Raw genomic sequence first — 15,479 nt, forward strand, 5'->3', positions numbered from 1 at the left:
TTGCAACCAGGCAGCTTCGGGGACAGGAGTGACTTGCAATAAGCCTTTCCATGCCCTCTCCGCAGGAATGACACAGGCAGCCAGTGAGCTATCTCAGCCACGGATCTGTGTGAGTGTCCTAGGGGAACAGGGGTCCCAAGGATCTTACCACAGTACCCCAGTCCTGTCTGTGGACTCAGAGACCATGATGGTAGGAAGGAAGATGGTGCAAAGGGAGAGAAAACCCTAGGGTCGGCGCAAAGGATCCTGCTGGCAATCACAACCATTTCCACAGCAAATAGCCTCATTCGTTTCCACCCCCTGAGCCAGGCAGGTTCAAGGAAACCAAGGGCCCCTCCGAGGCCCAGGAAGAGCTGACTGACTTTGAGGGAAGAAAGAGACAATGGAAATGGCCTTATAGTGTATGACAGCTCTGCACCAGGGACAGGACAGCTCTGCACCAGGGACATGCGATATCACGCTCCGTGGCTGCTGTGGAACCTGCCCGAGACATGGCTCCAGATGCACCGTGTTAACCTCGACAGCACTCCTGGAGTTTTTGCCAACGGACTGACTGGAGCAGAAACTGTTGGGAGTTGTTGCCGTAGGAGTCAGGTAAGAGGATGCCATCTTCCTAAATGATGGATGAACTGAACCTTACAGGGCTTGGAGAGGCTGCAGCTGATCTTGCTCTCTTGCAGTATTTATCACCTGGAATATTATGGCTGCACTGCAGAGAAGTCTTGTCCAAACAGAATCAAAGTGAACCAGAGGGCTGAGATCTGAAACATTTCAACAAAGGCTAATACCGCTCTGTCACTCTCCACCCTCAATCCAGCGGAGTGACAGCGTTTCCCGGTGGGGCACCCGGGAGAGTGGCATGCTTTTTGGGCACGAGGAGGAGGGCGGGGCGTTGCTAAGCAACTGTCCCCTTATCTATTAGCAGATTGTAGGGAGGTGGGCAAACAGTCTGGCAGCCTCCTGACTTCTCTGGGAAAACAACAGCTCTATTCACTGTGACACCATAGCTGCTGGCTTTGTTTAGCCCATGCATGCGTGTGTGGTGTGAAACCCAGGCTATTTAACGGGAGGCCCAGGTGCTGCGCCTCTGTCAGAGAGCAGCCGCTGGCCCCATGGAGCAGGGATGATGAATTAGCTGCATGCTCTCCCCACTGAGTGCTGCTGTCATGGTAAGGATCTTTTACCTCCTGTACGACCACGCGCTGTCTGGTGGTGCACAGCCTGGAGCTAAGTGGTCTCAGAGCACCTGCAGTTTGGTATGGAAGTGGTGAGCTCTGTGGGTTCCTTTCATGCACTAGACCAGAGGTTCTCAACCTTTTTCTTTCTGAGCCCCCACTCTCAACGTGCTATAAAGACTCCACAGGCCACCTGTGCCACAACAACTGTTTTTCTCCATGTCCAGTACTTTAAAAGCCAGGGCCGGCGTTAGGGGGTAGCAAGCAGGGCAATTGCCTGGGCCTCCATGCCACAGGGAGCCAGGCAAAGCTAAGTTGCTCCAGCTTTGGCTTCAGCCCCATGCAGCAGGTTTCAGACTTCAGTCCCGTGCAGTGGGGTTGAGCTTTCTTCCTGGGGCCCCAGCGCCTCTTATGCCAGCTCTGGTTTATTTTGGCAGACTCCCTGAATCCGGCTTGTGGCCCCCCAGGAGGCCTTAGACACCTGGTTGAGAACCTCTGCACTAGAGGATCTAATACACTTGAACATTTGCATCCGACCGTTCCAGCGAATGGGAGGGAGGAATTGTGGGTTGGAAACTAGTGACGTGACTGAAGGAGGAAATGGAAACGGAAAGCTAAGAAATTGAACGTTGGGTTCTTCAGCAGGCATCAGATTTGTGTGTGGGTGCATGTGTGTGTGCGTGTGTGTGTGTGCGTGTGTGTGTGTGCATGCGTGTGTGTGTATGTGCGTGCACGCACAGTCAGAAAGTGCCCCACTCAGACTGCTGAATAAAGTACCTTGTTTTCTTTCTTAGCTCTTCTTACAGAGCTTTGAGGTGCCTATCGCACAGCTTCTAGAGGACAGCCTTGGGCTGTCCAGCACCGCAGCTGGTGGAGAACATTTCATGAAAACATTTTTTAAGCAAAATGAGCATTTTCATGCAAACACTTTGTTTTGATCAAAATCTGTTTTTGAAGAAAACCTAGTTTGTTTTCAGCGCTCAGGGTAGGGTAGTTGTTTTGTTTTCCCATTTTCCTCCCCAGGGAGTTAATGTAGTTTCATTTGAAAAAAAAACAAAAAAAAACTGAAAAATTTGGGTGAACATTTTTTAAACAAAATGAAAATGTTTTGTTGCTTTTGAATTTCCCCCCAGAGTCCCCCTGTGTATTGACCGGCTGTACCCAGCCCACACAGGGCTGCCAGGGGAGCGCTCTGTTCTCCCACCCTGCCCCCTAGGACCTGGGATCCCACCCCCCATATCTCAGGCTTCCACTGAGAACAAAGGGAATGCCTGGCCTGTTCCCAAACTGCTCTGGCTTTGTGCCTCTCCCTCTGGGCTGAGCTGGGACCGGGTCCCGGCTCTTGAGCCAAGGGTCCATCTTCTCAGCTCAGAGCCCCACGGTGGAACTTCCACTCTGAGCATGCTACTAGGATCCCCTCTCTAAGGGGTATTGTGAGGTTTTCATTGACTGCTGGGAGACGGCAGGACAGTTGGACACTGGTGCCTGCAGGATAGGGACTTTGCAGTTGGTCGGACAGGGGAAGAGAGTGCATTGGCTATTTATCTATCTATCCAAGTGGATTTTCAGATCTGGGCCCAGCATGAGTGACTGGGCCATGAATCACCTCCTCCAGTGCATTTGGACCATTCCCTTGATTCCTTCCCTGTGGCCCCAGATTTGTACAGATCTTTGTTTCTTTTCCTCTAGAGTCTTGGATCAGTTGCCCAGTTCCCCATTGACTTTCATAGCCCTCGGGATGCTGGCCAAAGCCAGGGGGCCAAGACAATGGAGCCAAGAGGAGAAGTGGGAAGGATACAGACCTCAGCAGGACAGAGTGAGCTATTCATGGGGGTGGGGGCATGAGGCGTAAGGGGTTTCTCTGCTTCGCCTGTCACCCACAGGATACAGATCAAGCCAGGACTGGCGACCCCATAACACCTGCTCACATCAAGGTGGCTGCACTGACCTTGCCTAGGAGATGAGCTGTCAGAGATTGGGAGTCCTCACGTGGGAATCCCACACTGAGGAGAATTGCTGGCAACTGTCCCTCGTGCTCACCCCAGAACTGGCGCTTTCTTTGCCATTTCTAACCCTAACCCTCACCTCCCGTTGGAAAGAAAAATACCCTCCCCACCCCCGAACCTGAAAAATCTGTCCACTCCTCCCCCACTCCAGCAACCCCTAGTGTCTAGGGCCTAGAAAGCCCTGCATGGAGGGTGCTGGAGTAGCTGTGCAGGTTGTTACCGTCGCCTGCCCCTGGAGAAGGTCACTGGGAATTGCCTCTTGTCAGAGGTGTCCAACCAGCCTGTCTACTCTGCATTGCTAAATGCAGCCAAGGGGGAAAGGCTATCCAGTGCGCCGGCCTGAGGATCACGTGCTCATCACAAGCATTTGCACAGCGTAGCACCACGTCACATCCCGTCTTGTGCTCATGTAAATGACTCAGAACCTCCTTTGTGATCTATAGATGCTGCAATGTTGCCTCTCCAGAGACACAGCCAGCTATTAGTAAAGTAGGTAGGTTGCCTGGTCCCGCTAGCCTGGCTTCTTTAATTGAAAGGAGCCTGCTGGTCCTGTGACTTTGACTGTGTTTTCTGGCCAGATGGAAGATGTACAGGGGAAGGTCCCTCCTTAGTTCTCATGTTTTCACCCTGGAGAGTCTTGTTAGGGATTGAGACCCAGTGCCCCCTCCTGGGTACTAACCTTGGTGCATGGCAAACTGCTGGGCTTATCCTCACAGGAAGAGATGAGAGTTTGTGGTGAGCTAGGGAGTTTACAAGGGGCAAGATGGGGCCTGTTGTCAGTAGCTACCGGTGTGGTGCTCTGCTCTTGCTCGATGATGATAAGAGTTGGCTGTGTGCATGTTCCCTCTGTGTGCTGCCCTGGCTCTGCGCAGATAGCTGACACAGCAGACCCTGAGAGAACCCCAAAGACCACAGACTCTAGTAAGGTACGAAGGAACCCGAGCCAGGTTTATTGTCATATGAAGCACAGTAATGGTTCCCTATAGACTCTACAGAACATACTACGAATATGTGCCCCCTGGCAATGGACACAGCTCAGTCAGTGGCTGGACTTTCCACTGCCCCCTAGGCTGGACAAAGACGCGCACTCCGGGACCTACTTTTATACAGTTACAGGACAGATTACTCTCCCTACTGACGTATTGAGGTACAGCCCCTTGACTCATTAGGGTGCTGTCCCCACTTTGATCATGTTGTTCCAGGCAAATAGATCTATCCATCATGCTGTCCTGTCTTTAAGATGCACCTGTCTGTTCCTTGTTATGTCTGTGAAGTGTCCTGATGTCATCTTGGCACAAGTTCCTCTTCTCACTACTTCTGTGAGTGAGGCCTGCCTCTGGCTCACAGCCCTGCTTTTGCTTAGCAATGCCTGGAAGTACTTTGGTTCAGGCTTCAGGCCTTAGACTAGGCCTCTGACACAAGAGTTTATATTTCAGGGCCTCATCTTACTACAGGGCCCAGACTGTGCCACAGAGGAGAAAACAATAAGACCCAGAACTTGTTCAGTATCTAACCTCTCTCCCCTTCTCTCTGTTTTTTTAAAGATTCCTCCAACACGTCCCTGGAAAACCTCTGCCCCATCAAGAGATGCCTCTGGCTGCTTGGGGCCATTGGGCTGCTGGCAGGGGCAGCCGTCGGGATGTGGCTTCTAGGTGTGTATCTCCTGGGGGATTCCTCACCCCTCTCAAAACCGCCCTTAGACCAGTGGCTGAAACAGAGAGCAGGGCTTTGGGGTCATGCAAGTGATGGAGCGAATTGTCACCAGGGTCCCAGGACCACAGACACCTGGCGTGGGAAAGCCTAGCTGCAAAGCCCAGGAAGTGAGAGTACCGGAGGCAGCACAGTGCAGCAGGCACTGGAATGGATTCTAGTCCTTGTTTGCCATGACGTGCTGCGTGACCCTGGGCACGTTCCTTTCCCTCTTGGAGCCTGTTTCCCCTCTCACCCTGCATCTGTCGTGTCTGTTTCAATGTAAACTCTTCAGGGCAGGGACCATCTCTCGCTGTGCATTTGTACAGCACCGTGCACAGTGGGGGTCTGATCCAAGTGCTACTGTAGTGCAAATAATAGATCAACCTCATAATAACTGGAATCTCTCGGTTGACTTCAGCAGGCTTTGGATCAAGCCCTAAGGGTGTATCACCCCCTCGGGGCCAGTGCAGGGTTGTTCCCCATGGCGTGTGTTCTGGGGCCTTGTCTAGACTGTTCAATCACATCTCAGTCCTCTGCGCTTCCTCCTGAAGTGAAATTCCTGACAGTGCCCCTGTCGGACCAGGATCTCAGCTCCCTGCAGGACATGGAGTCGATCCCAACCTGCACAGACGCCGGGGAAGATGAGCCCGTCATCACCATGGCTCCCAGGAGAGGTTTGAGATCTTTACTCCCCATGCCCCTTCTCTCCTCGCTGCCAGGATCCCTGTGGAGAGGATGTGTCACCTAGTGCCTTCAGCTGGACCTTTCACTTACAGTGATCTGTAGAAACCCCCTGAAATCCAGCCTGACCTAAGAGCAAGGAGATTTCCTTTCCTCAAGGTCGAAGGCAAAGCAAAGAATGAGGCTGTCTCTGTGCCTTTGCCTGCCCCTTTCTTGTTGTCACAGACCAGAAAGTTCCCCCACATTCTGTTTTTCTCCTTCAGTTTTGCAGTAAAAAGCCTCTTCCCTCCCCAGAGGATGTTTGCAATCTCTGGGGCTGTGGCATCACAGTAGCAACTTGACAGCTGAGTCCAGTGGTTAAAGGAGAGCAAAGCAGGAGGGGGAGGAGCAGTGGGGGGTAGGGGGGAAGTGCTGTTTACCCAAGCCAGGGAGATGAGCGGGAGCTCTGTCTCTGTTCTGAGCAGGGAGCTGGACTGCTCCTTACTGACCCCCTGATTCTGACCCACCCCCTAAAAGTGGGAGCTGAGCAGATTGTGAGCTGTGGTTCAAATTCAGCAGCGACGCCAATGATGGTGTAAATTCAGCAGCGACGCCAACGATGGTGTAAATGATTTCCACGCCTTCTGCTGTCTAGGGCTCAGCGTTAGCCCTCCGCACCCATCTCCTGAGGTCGCCACAGATCACAGTGTGTCTGGGCCCCATTTGGCTGGGGGTTCCCCTCTTGCAAGCAAAGGCGAGGTGACAACAACCTCTTACACACCGGGTGTTCAGTGCAGGTGCACCAGTGCTCCAAACATGTCACACCTCCTGTTCTCCACTGGTTCCCCCTTTTCCGACCCTCACACCCACTGTTTTAATCCCACGGGAAGCTAGCCCTTGGGATGGGGTGTCTCACAAAGCCACCACTTTACAGCAATGGAGTTTTAATCAAGTCCCTGAGATACTAATTGCTTGTTGAATGCAGGAGATTGTGTGGTTCATTGAACAGGGTGTAGGACAGGCAGTGGGTTCCACGCTTGCCTCTACCACAATCGCTCTGTGACATCAAGCTTGGCCTGCCTCTACAATGGGGATAGTGTTAATGGTGCTATTTAAAGTGCTTAGAGATCTCTAACTGGGAAGTGCTGTGTGAGTAGTAAGTGTCTCAGATTCAGCCTCTAAATAATTTTGCAGCTTTTCTTTCACTCAGACACGCCCTGCTCAGCTTCTGCCTTTAAACCCAGTCCCCAAAGTTCTTTGTTTTTGTGACACTGGAGTGATTCTGAAGCAAAGGGGAAGCTTGCTAGAGCCCTCTGCATAGCACTACCCAGAATGCTTTGCCAGTACCCAGCAGTGCCACCCCCTGAGCCCTGGGAACACATGGAAAGGTCCAGGAGTGGTTTGCAGTAGCCCCAAAGGTTTTCTGGGGCACTCTGCAGAGCCAGTTTTGGGGATGGGTTCAGCCCTCCTTAGTCACTGGGACTTTACTGTGTTTAGCTTTGGCCTTTGTAAAGAGCTGGTCGCAAGGAAGCTTGTAGGACATTTTTAATAAAATGGTTTTAGTATCTTTCAGAATAAACACAGGAAACTTCTTGTTGGAAGTGCAGGTGGAAGGCAGGCCCGGCTGGCTCCTGGCATGTCATGAGCGGTGGAATCTCTCCCTGGGGACTCTGATCTGTAGGCAGCTGGGATACCTCCAGTAAGTGATACTCCTCTGAGCATAGACCTAGTCGGCCAGTCTCAGGTACAGGTCTTTGATTTGGCATTTTGATGAAGATAGTGCAGAAGTAATGTGATCAGAGCACAGGACTGGGAGCCACGGACCGTAGAGTTACTGATATTTATTTGGGGCCTAGATTCAGCTGAAATGGAGTCCCATTCATAGATTCTAGGACTGGAAGGGACCTCGAGAGGTCATCGAGTCCAGTTCCCTGCCCCCGTGGCAGGACCAAATACTGTCTAGACCATCTCTGATGGACATTTATTTAACCTACTCTTAATTATCTCCAGAGATGGAGATTCCACAACCTCCCTAGGCAATTTATTCCAGTGTTTAACCACCCTGACAGTTAGGAACTTTTTCCTAATTACAACCTAAATCTCCCTTGCTGCAGTTTAAGCCCATTGCTTCTTGTTCTATCCTTAGAGGCTAAGGTGAACAAGTTTTCTCCCTCCTCCTTATGACACCCTTTTAGATACCTGAAAACTGCTATCATGTCCCCTCTCAGTCTTCTCTTTTCCAAACTAAATAAACCCAATTCTTTCAGCCTTCCTTCATAGGTCATGTTCTCAAGACCTTTAATCATTCTTGTTGCTCTTCTCTGGACCCTCTCCAATTTCTCCACATCTTTCTTGAAACTGGACACAATACTCCAGTTGAGGCCTAACCAGCACACAGGAGAGCGGAAGAATGACTTCTCACGTCTTGCTCACAACACACCTGTTAATGTATCCCAGAATCACGTTTGCTTTTTTTGCAAAAGCATCACACTGTTGACTCATATTTAGCTTGTGGTCCATTATAACCCCTAGATCCCTTTCTGCCGTACTCCTTCCTAGACAGTCTCTTCCCATTCTGTATGTGTGAAACTGATTGTTCCTTCCTAAGTGGAGCACTTTGCATTTGTCTTTGTTAAATTTCATCCTGTTTACCTCAGACCATTTCTCCAATTTGTCCAGATCATTTTGAATTATGACCTTGTACTCCAAAGCAGTTGCAATCCCTCCCAGTTTGGTATCATCTGCAAACTTAATAAGCATACTTTCTATGCCAACATCTAAGTCGTTGATGAAAATATTGAACAGAGCCGGTCCCAAAACAGACCCCTGCGGAACCCCACTTGTTATACCTTTCCAGCAGGATTGGGAGCCATTAATAACTACTCTCTGAGTACGGTTATCCAGCCAGTTATGCACCCACCTTATAGTAGCCCCATCTAAATTGTATTTGCCTAGTTTATCGATAAGAATATCATGCGAGACTGTATCAAATGCCTTACTAAAGTCTAGGTATACCACATCCACCTCTTCTCCCTTATCCACAAGACTCATTATCCTATCAAAGAAAGCTATCAGATTGGTTTGACATGATCTGTTCTTTACAAATCCATGCTGGCTATTCCCTATCACCTTACCACCTTCCAAGTGTTCGCAGATGATTTCCTTAATTACTTGCTCCATTATCTTCCCTGGCACAGAAGTTAAACTAACTGGTCTGTAGTTTCCTGGGTTGTTTTTTTTCCCTTTTTATAGATGGGCACTATATTTGCCCTTTTCCAGTCTTCTGGAATCTCTCTCATCTCTTCTGGAATCTCTCTCATTCTGCTAGTCCCATTTCTCACCCTTTTTCTATTTTGCCACTGGAAAAGGGAGGAAACCCCCAAATCAAACCATTTGGGGGTTGGAATTTTCACTGCAAAATTTAATTTTTTTCATCTGGTATATTGTCTTAAATGAAAAAATTTCCTGGGAGGGGGGAAACAATCTGCATTTTTTGACCCACGCTAGATGTCCTGTAGCTTGGGTTTATTTCCCGAGACTTTCATAGCAGCTTCCCAAGCTCACAGAATCATGGACTGTGGAATTATCTTTCCATCAGCTTCCCTGGAAGTTGGGTTAAGCCCTTATATCATCCCTGTCTATAGAGTCACTCCCAGATATCATGTCACTGTTGTCCTCTCCACTGCTGTTCTGTGGCTGTGCATTTCCCCTGAACATCATCATAGAGGTGAGGAGGATGGTTTTCTGGCATAAATGAGAAGCAGGACTCCTGGGTTCTAACTGTACCTCCTCTACTCCCTTGTGACCTCTATTCTCTGTGCCTCATTTCCCCCATCTTTCAAACAAGGATCATAATAGTCACCTGTTTCCCAGGTGAAGATGAACTCGTTCATGTTTGGAGCATGTTTTGAGATTCTCACTTGGAAGGTGTCACTTTCTCCTGTTGTACTCACACGCTGTCGACATTGCAAGGCTAGCAAAGGGATGGTAGCATCTAAAAAGATACTTTAGTGATGCAAGCAAACCTATTTCCTGATTTTGGGGTTAGAGTGTAAAGTAAGGGCTAGGGTATGTTCATTTGCAGTATTATTATTTAGCCATTAGCTGTCCCTGTGTGCTGTACAGTTCCAGACAGGGCATTGCCCCTGGTAAATGAGAGAGACAAAACTGGAACTCAAGTTGCGTGCGTGGAAGCCTGTTTTTGTGCGTCTGTAGTTGGTAGCCCTCCTGGTTAAGCACTGTGATTCCATGAAACATGGCAGGGTCAAGGTTTAGTCCTCTCAGTGGGTGATGGATATTATATTGAACCCTATCTCTGTGTGAGAATGTGGCCAGAATTAGCATGTATAAACTAGAGTACATTGGTTCTATGCAGAAGAGAGGAAGGAAGAGCCCATAAGAACGCTGTCATGTGGGTGAGCTCTCGGATCTCTCTCTGTGCTTAGGTGATGACATTTGCTGTTGCTTCTGCAGACTCGCCCATCACAAAGGAGTGAACCTGACAGATGTCAAGGTGAATGATACGCAAGAGTTTGTTCAGATTGTGCCCAACCAGAAGAGCAGCATTGAAGACATGTGGCAGGTCAGGTGGGTGATGGAGCTGGGGAGAGCAGGACCGGCATTGCGGGGACTGAAAAGAAGGTCCCTTCACTGCTATATTGTCTGAGAAAAAGTCTCCATGTTTCTGGAGGTGACTGCCAGGGTCTGCAGGGCTGGCATTGACTCTGATCAGCAAATATGAAGGGAGAGAGAATATCTGAGCTGGCAACTAAGTGACACCAAATTGGAACACAAATAGCACAACGACTGCACGGGCAGGAGCCACAACTGCCGGAAGGGTCATGCCACTAAAATAGGACCTAAGCCAGCTTAATGCTTACATAGTGGGGATGTCTGCACTGCACTCAGCATGTGTGGGCATATCCGAGCTAGCTTCGATCTAGCTAGTGCGACTACCTATAGCAGCAAAGCTTTGGCGGCGCAGACTTCAGCACAGCCTAGCCACCAGAATAAAGATCCTGGGTCCCAGACAGTCTGTGTTTCCTGGCTAATGGTACCTGAGCTAGGCACTGGAGTATGTCTACGCATACTGCAATCACACCTCCGATTGCAGAGCACAGATACCCTCAGTGCCAACAGGGTACCTGCCTTCCCAACCTTCAGGCAGGCCCGCTAGCCCTCTTAGAACAACTCTGCTTTGATGCCGCAGCAACACAACCTGGATCGTTGCACACGTGAGCTTTCTGCCCTGCACCAGCTCATGTTTGCAAAGTGCTGGGAAGGAGAAAAGCCTTCGGTGGGCGCGATGATTATTCCTATCAGAATCCACTTTCTGGGCATCCTGGGTGCATCTGGCCGGTCACCATTCCTTGGGGAGTTGCCATAGAACCCCGTGATGGGCCAACTCTGTGTTTCCTGGCTGCAGAGTTCTGGGAAAGCTTAATTTCAAACCCTGATTTTATTCTTGTGCAGGAGCAGCTGTGCTTCAGGGCGAATTGTGGCTTTGAAGTGCTCCGGTAAGTGCTTTACCCTGTCCTCATATTGCACTGGGGTCTCTTGCATTCCTTGTGCTCTTATAGACCCTCTGTTAATTAGCAAAAGCCCCAGGTCAGCTAGACACCAGGCACCCTGCACTCAGCATGACCCTGATGTTCGTTTGCAAAGCCTGTGTCATTCTTCACCCATCCAGCAGCAGGGCTGGCTTTAGGAAGCGCGGGGCCTGATTCAAACAGTTTTGACAGGGCCCCAGTGGGGAAGACTAAAAAAAAAAAAAAACCCGTAAAAAAACGTGTGGGGCTTGTACTCACCAGGCAGCGGTCCGAGTCTTCGGCGGTGGGTCGTTCACTCACTCTGGGTCTTCGTTGGCATTGAAGGACCTGCCACCGAAGACCCAGAGCACTGCCAGGTGAGTAAAAATTTAAAAGGAGCCTCTAGCCAGGGAAGGGATTCTCAGCCACTTGCCCCACCCATCAGCAGCTCTGCCACTGGGCACGGGGCCCTCTTTGGCACGGGGCCCAATTCAGGGGAATTGGTGGAATTGGCCTAAAGCCGGCCCTGTCCAGCAGCCCCAGTGTTGAGCGGTCTGCAAGCAGCAGCATTACTCAGTCAGGCAGCTCCAGCCCTCTTGAGCGACCCTGCAGTAACAAGCCAGCACAAACCAGGAAGATTTAGCTTCCCAGCTGGCTGAGTGGCAAGAAAAAAAGGGTGGTTTTGAAGCCACTGGAGCAGCCCCTTTGTCCGTGTGATTTCATAGCTGGGGTCTGTTTGCAGCGGCAGCAGTGACATGACCGTCAGCTCCCAAATCCCTCCTGTCCATATGGCACAGCTACTGTGTAATTAACAGCATGTGCAATCAATGCCCCTGTCCCCCCGCAGTATCTAAAACCCTAATGGTCTCAGCAGCCCGTTTGTCAGGGAAGGCAGCTGTGGCCCAGAACTCTCCCCTTGAGGCCCAGGGCTATTGCCGGGCAAGCAGCAAGCCCAGAGAAGGTCCAGGTGGGAGTCCTGCATTCCTCGCTGTTCTCTCTTGCTCCCTCTCCACTCTGGTTTAGTGGTGCTGGCTGGGGGAGGAGACTTCGTTTAGGTCTCTGGATGGGCAGGCAGAGGTCCTGGAACTAGCTCGGAGCACGCAGAGGGGGTTAGAGTGGGTTTCTCTGTTATTTCACATGGGGAACAGCACAGGTGGCAAAAGAAAGGGAGAAAGCTGGGGCCACCCTGAATCCCTGATGTTCTGTGGGGGGTGAGCCAGGGACTTGGGCAGAGCAGAGGCTCACAGCCCTAAGGCAGGAGCACGTCTGGGGAATGACTCCTGTCAGCTGCTTCCCTCTGTGCTGCCTGCTTTCCCTTTCTTTCCTCCCATTTCCTGCCTCTTTGTTCTCCTGCTTGTCTCTCCCAGGCTTGGTGCTCAAAGACCTTCCCTCTCTCCCTTCGGCCTCAAGGCAAAGCTCTGCTCAGCTCCTGGAGAGGGACAGGTTTCTCGGACACCCTTTGCTGCCCATCTCTCCCCCACTCTCAGGTGGTGTTTAGGGGCACCAGGTTCACTTTTCTCCCTCTTTGCAGAGTGTGGCCTGCGCTCCAGGGCAGCCCGGATCGTGGGCGGAAGCGACGCCCCATTGGGACGTTGGCCGTGGCAGGTCAGCCTGTACCTCAACTCCAGACACGTCTGCGGAGGCTCCGTGGTGGCGCACAACTGGATCGTCACGGCCGCTCACTGCGTGCACAAGTGAGTCTGGGAACGGCAGAGCCGGAGGCCTAGTGCCGAGCCCGGCTGTTCGCCCAGCAGGGGAGGGACTGGGGAATTGGCCGCCCCAGCAATATTGCAGCCCTAGAGGAACAGGTGGGCCATGTCTCTGCTCAGTTACAGGCGGCCTCAGGTCTCCAGCTGGCTGGTCTTTGCCGGGATTATCGCACACGTGTCAGTCCCACAGCAGGCCGGGGCGGCGGTGGAGAAAATCATCTACCACCCCCGCTATGATGACAGGACTCACGACTATGACATCGCACTGATGAAACTCACAACGCCCTTGAACTTCTCCAGTGAGACCCTTCTCTTCAGCCGTCTCCCCCTTGGAGGGGGCAGGGGATCCCCGCAGAGCAGCCCCATAGCTTCCATTGGCAAGAGAGCCACCCACCAACCGTCCCATTCCCACGCCGGTGGCCTGTGTCGATCCCAGGGGCAGTGCCAGTAGGAGGGTCGGTCCAGCTGTGGAGGGAGGGGGCAGCAGAGAGAAAACACTCCCCAGGCAAGCCCCAGGGCCTCTGCTGATGGCACATGGGACAGAACGCTCGCAAGACCTTGTCTCCCATGGATGCAGTGAAGTAAGTGGGCAGATTTTGTGAAGAGCTGAGATCTGGCTGTAAAGGTCACAGCTCTTTGGAGAATCCGGCCCCTGGAGCCAGAGGGAGCAGATGTGCAAGGGTGTTTCGCTTGCACTTCTCAGGTCTAGATCACCCCTGTTCGCTCCAGGCCGGCTGCTCCTGGGAGCCGCTCTGGATTTGTTTGTGCCGTGTGCTGGGAGGGGCGCCCCAAGCTGGCGGTGCTCTAACATGTGGCTCTCTCCCCAGATGCTGTCCGTGCAGTGTGTTTACCGCAGTACCATCAGGATTTCCCCCACGGCACCCACTGCTGGATCTCCGGCTGGGGCTACACCACACCAGAACATGGTAAGCAGCTCCAGGAGGCACGGGGAGCTCTCTCGTAGCTCCCTTTTAAAACAAAGACAAGCAAAGGCTGCATCTCACTGAGGGGATGAGTTTGAGTCTAGAGGAGAGTGTTGAATTCTGATCTGCAAACCTACTGCAGTCCTCAGTCCCAACCCGCGGCTATTGCAGCCTGGGGCTCCTTGCACACCCACAGCTCTGCTGATACCCCCAATCCCCACTGCTATTCCAATGACCACTTCCTCAGTCCCTGGAGACAGAGGGTCTCTGTAATGCTCCATGTCCCGCTGTGCCTTGAGTGCAAACCCCAGCATCTAGCCACCAGGGCTGCAGGTTAAACTGTCTCTTGTTTGTTTTCCTCACATCCAGTTCCTGTTGCTGAGATGCTGAAGGAAGCTGTTGTTCCCTTAATCAGCACCAAGAAATGCAACAGCTCCTGCGTGTACTCTGGTGAGCTCACCCCCAGGATGCTGTGTGCCGGCTACCTGGACGGGAAAGTAGATGCCTGCCAGGTGAGAGCAGGGAGAAAACAACCCCTGTTGTTAATAGGCCGAGAGGGATGGACTCCTTCCCCTCGCTGAGGAGCAGTGTGATGCTGCTTACCGTGGGCTGGATCCCACACGGTGTCTATCACGTACATGAAAATGGGGAAGAGGGTAGGAAATGTGGCTCCCATCTAAATGAAGAGGGGTCCCCCTCTAGCCCTTTACTGGAGAGGGCATGGCAGGAGCATGCTCAGGCCCCGTGCAGCACAAGGAGGGCATGGCAAGGTGGGGGCGTGTGAAGGCTGAGGTGGGAGGGTCTTAGGGGCAGAGCAGGGGCACGTTGCGGGTGTGCTGGTGCCCTGTGCAGAACTAGTGAGAGGCTGTGGGTGTCAGGGTGGGGGCACTTCATCGGATGCATAGAATGGAGCATATAGTGAGGAGATATATATACATACAGAGAACAGGAAATGGTGGGAGTTGCCCTATCAACTCTAAGAGGCTAATTAATTAAGATGAGCTATTATCAGCAGGAGAAAAAAAGTGGGGCAACTCCCACCTTTTCATGCTCTCTGCATGTGTATATGTCTCCTCACTATATGTTCCATTCTATGCATCCGATGAAGTGGGCTGTAGCCCACAAAGGCTTATGCTCAAATACATTTGTTAGTCTCTAAGGTGCCACAAGTTTTTTTTACAGCATTTGGCCCAGATTCACAAAGATATTTTGCTGCTTAACTCCCATTTATTCAAATGCCTTTGAAGATCTGGCGTTGTGTCGCTGGGGTGCATGGATTGAAAATGGCCAGTAAAGTGCTTTGAGGTCCTCTGACTGAGGGAGAGGAAAATCATGAGCACTAAAGCGATGTAACAGAGCTGAGGTTTAGTAATCTGCATGCCAAGGGGACGTACCGGCAGCAGGCAGCTCAGCTCTGCCCCTTCCTGCATTTCAGCCTCTCGCAACACTGACAGGACCCACAGGGCAGGAGCAGCCCTATGGTGCATAACCCCACCTGCTAATTTCACGGAAGCCCTGCCCCACCGTGACACTCGCTCTGTCTTGCAGGGAGACAGTGGGGGGCCGCTGGTTTGCCAAGATGAACTCACCTGGCGCTTAGTGGGTATCGTGAGCTGGGGTACAGGGTGTGCTGAACCCAACTACCCTGGGGTTTACACCAAGGTGGCCGAATTCCTGGACTGGATTTATCAGATCATCGAGGTAATGGGAGCAAATGGACAAAGGACCTCCAAGGAGAGGCTAGAGGAGAGCAGGGTGTTGGCTTATCATCTCTGTCATCCTGGCT

At 51.6% G+C, this 15,479-nt stretch overlaps 1 protein-coding gene across 5 annotated transcripts in view; it reads left to right on the forward strand.

Moving 5' to 3' along the window:
• Positions 1-15,479, forward strand: part of LOC127033717 (transmembrane protease serine 5-like) — an 86,158-nt gene that overhangs the window by 68,899 nt on the left and 1,780 nt on the right. Inside the window, exons 1-12 of one of the 5 annotated variants that reach the window (XM_050921833.1) lie at positions 537-594; positions 2,865-2,991; positions 4,726-4,833; positions 5,425-5,547; positions 7,141-7,232; positions 10,007-10,120; positions 11,006-11,049; positions 12,593-12,755; positions 12,891-13,069; positions 13,598-13,696; positions 14,063-14,205; positions 15,242-15,394. In XM_050921833.1, the coding sequence (XP_050777790.1) occupies positions 5,515-5,547; positions 7,141-7,232; positions 10,007-10,120; positions 11,006-11,049; positions 12,593-12,755; positions 12,891-13,069; positions 13,598-13,696; positions 14,063-14,205; positions 15,242-15,394 (1,020 nt within the window). In that variant the 5' untranslated portion in view covers positions 537-594; positions 2,865-2,991; positions 4,726-4,833; positions 5,425-5,514. Of the gene's footprint in view, positions 1-536; positions 595-1,075; positions 1,170-2,864; positions 2,992-4,725; positions 4,834-5,424; positions 5,548-7,069; positions 7,233-10,006; positions 10,121-11,005; positions 11,050-12,592; positions 12,756-12,890; positions 13,070-13,597; positions 13,697-14,062; positions 14,206-15,241; positions 15,395-15,479 lie in introns of those variants that run through there. The other 4 variants (XM_050921835.1, XM_050921834.1, XM_050921831.1 and 1 more) reach the window with 4 other exon arrangements.

The sequence above is a fragment of the Gopherus flavomarginatus genome, chromosome 13 (genome assembly GCF_025201925.1).
Source record: "Gopherus flavomarginatus isolate rGopFla2 chromosome 13, rGopFla2.mat.asm, whole genome shotgun sequence".
Taxonomy (NCBI): domain Eukaryota; kingdom Metazoa; phylum Chordata; order Testudines; family Testudinidae; genus Gopherus; species Gopherus flavomarginatus.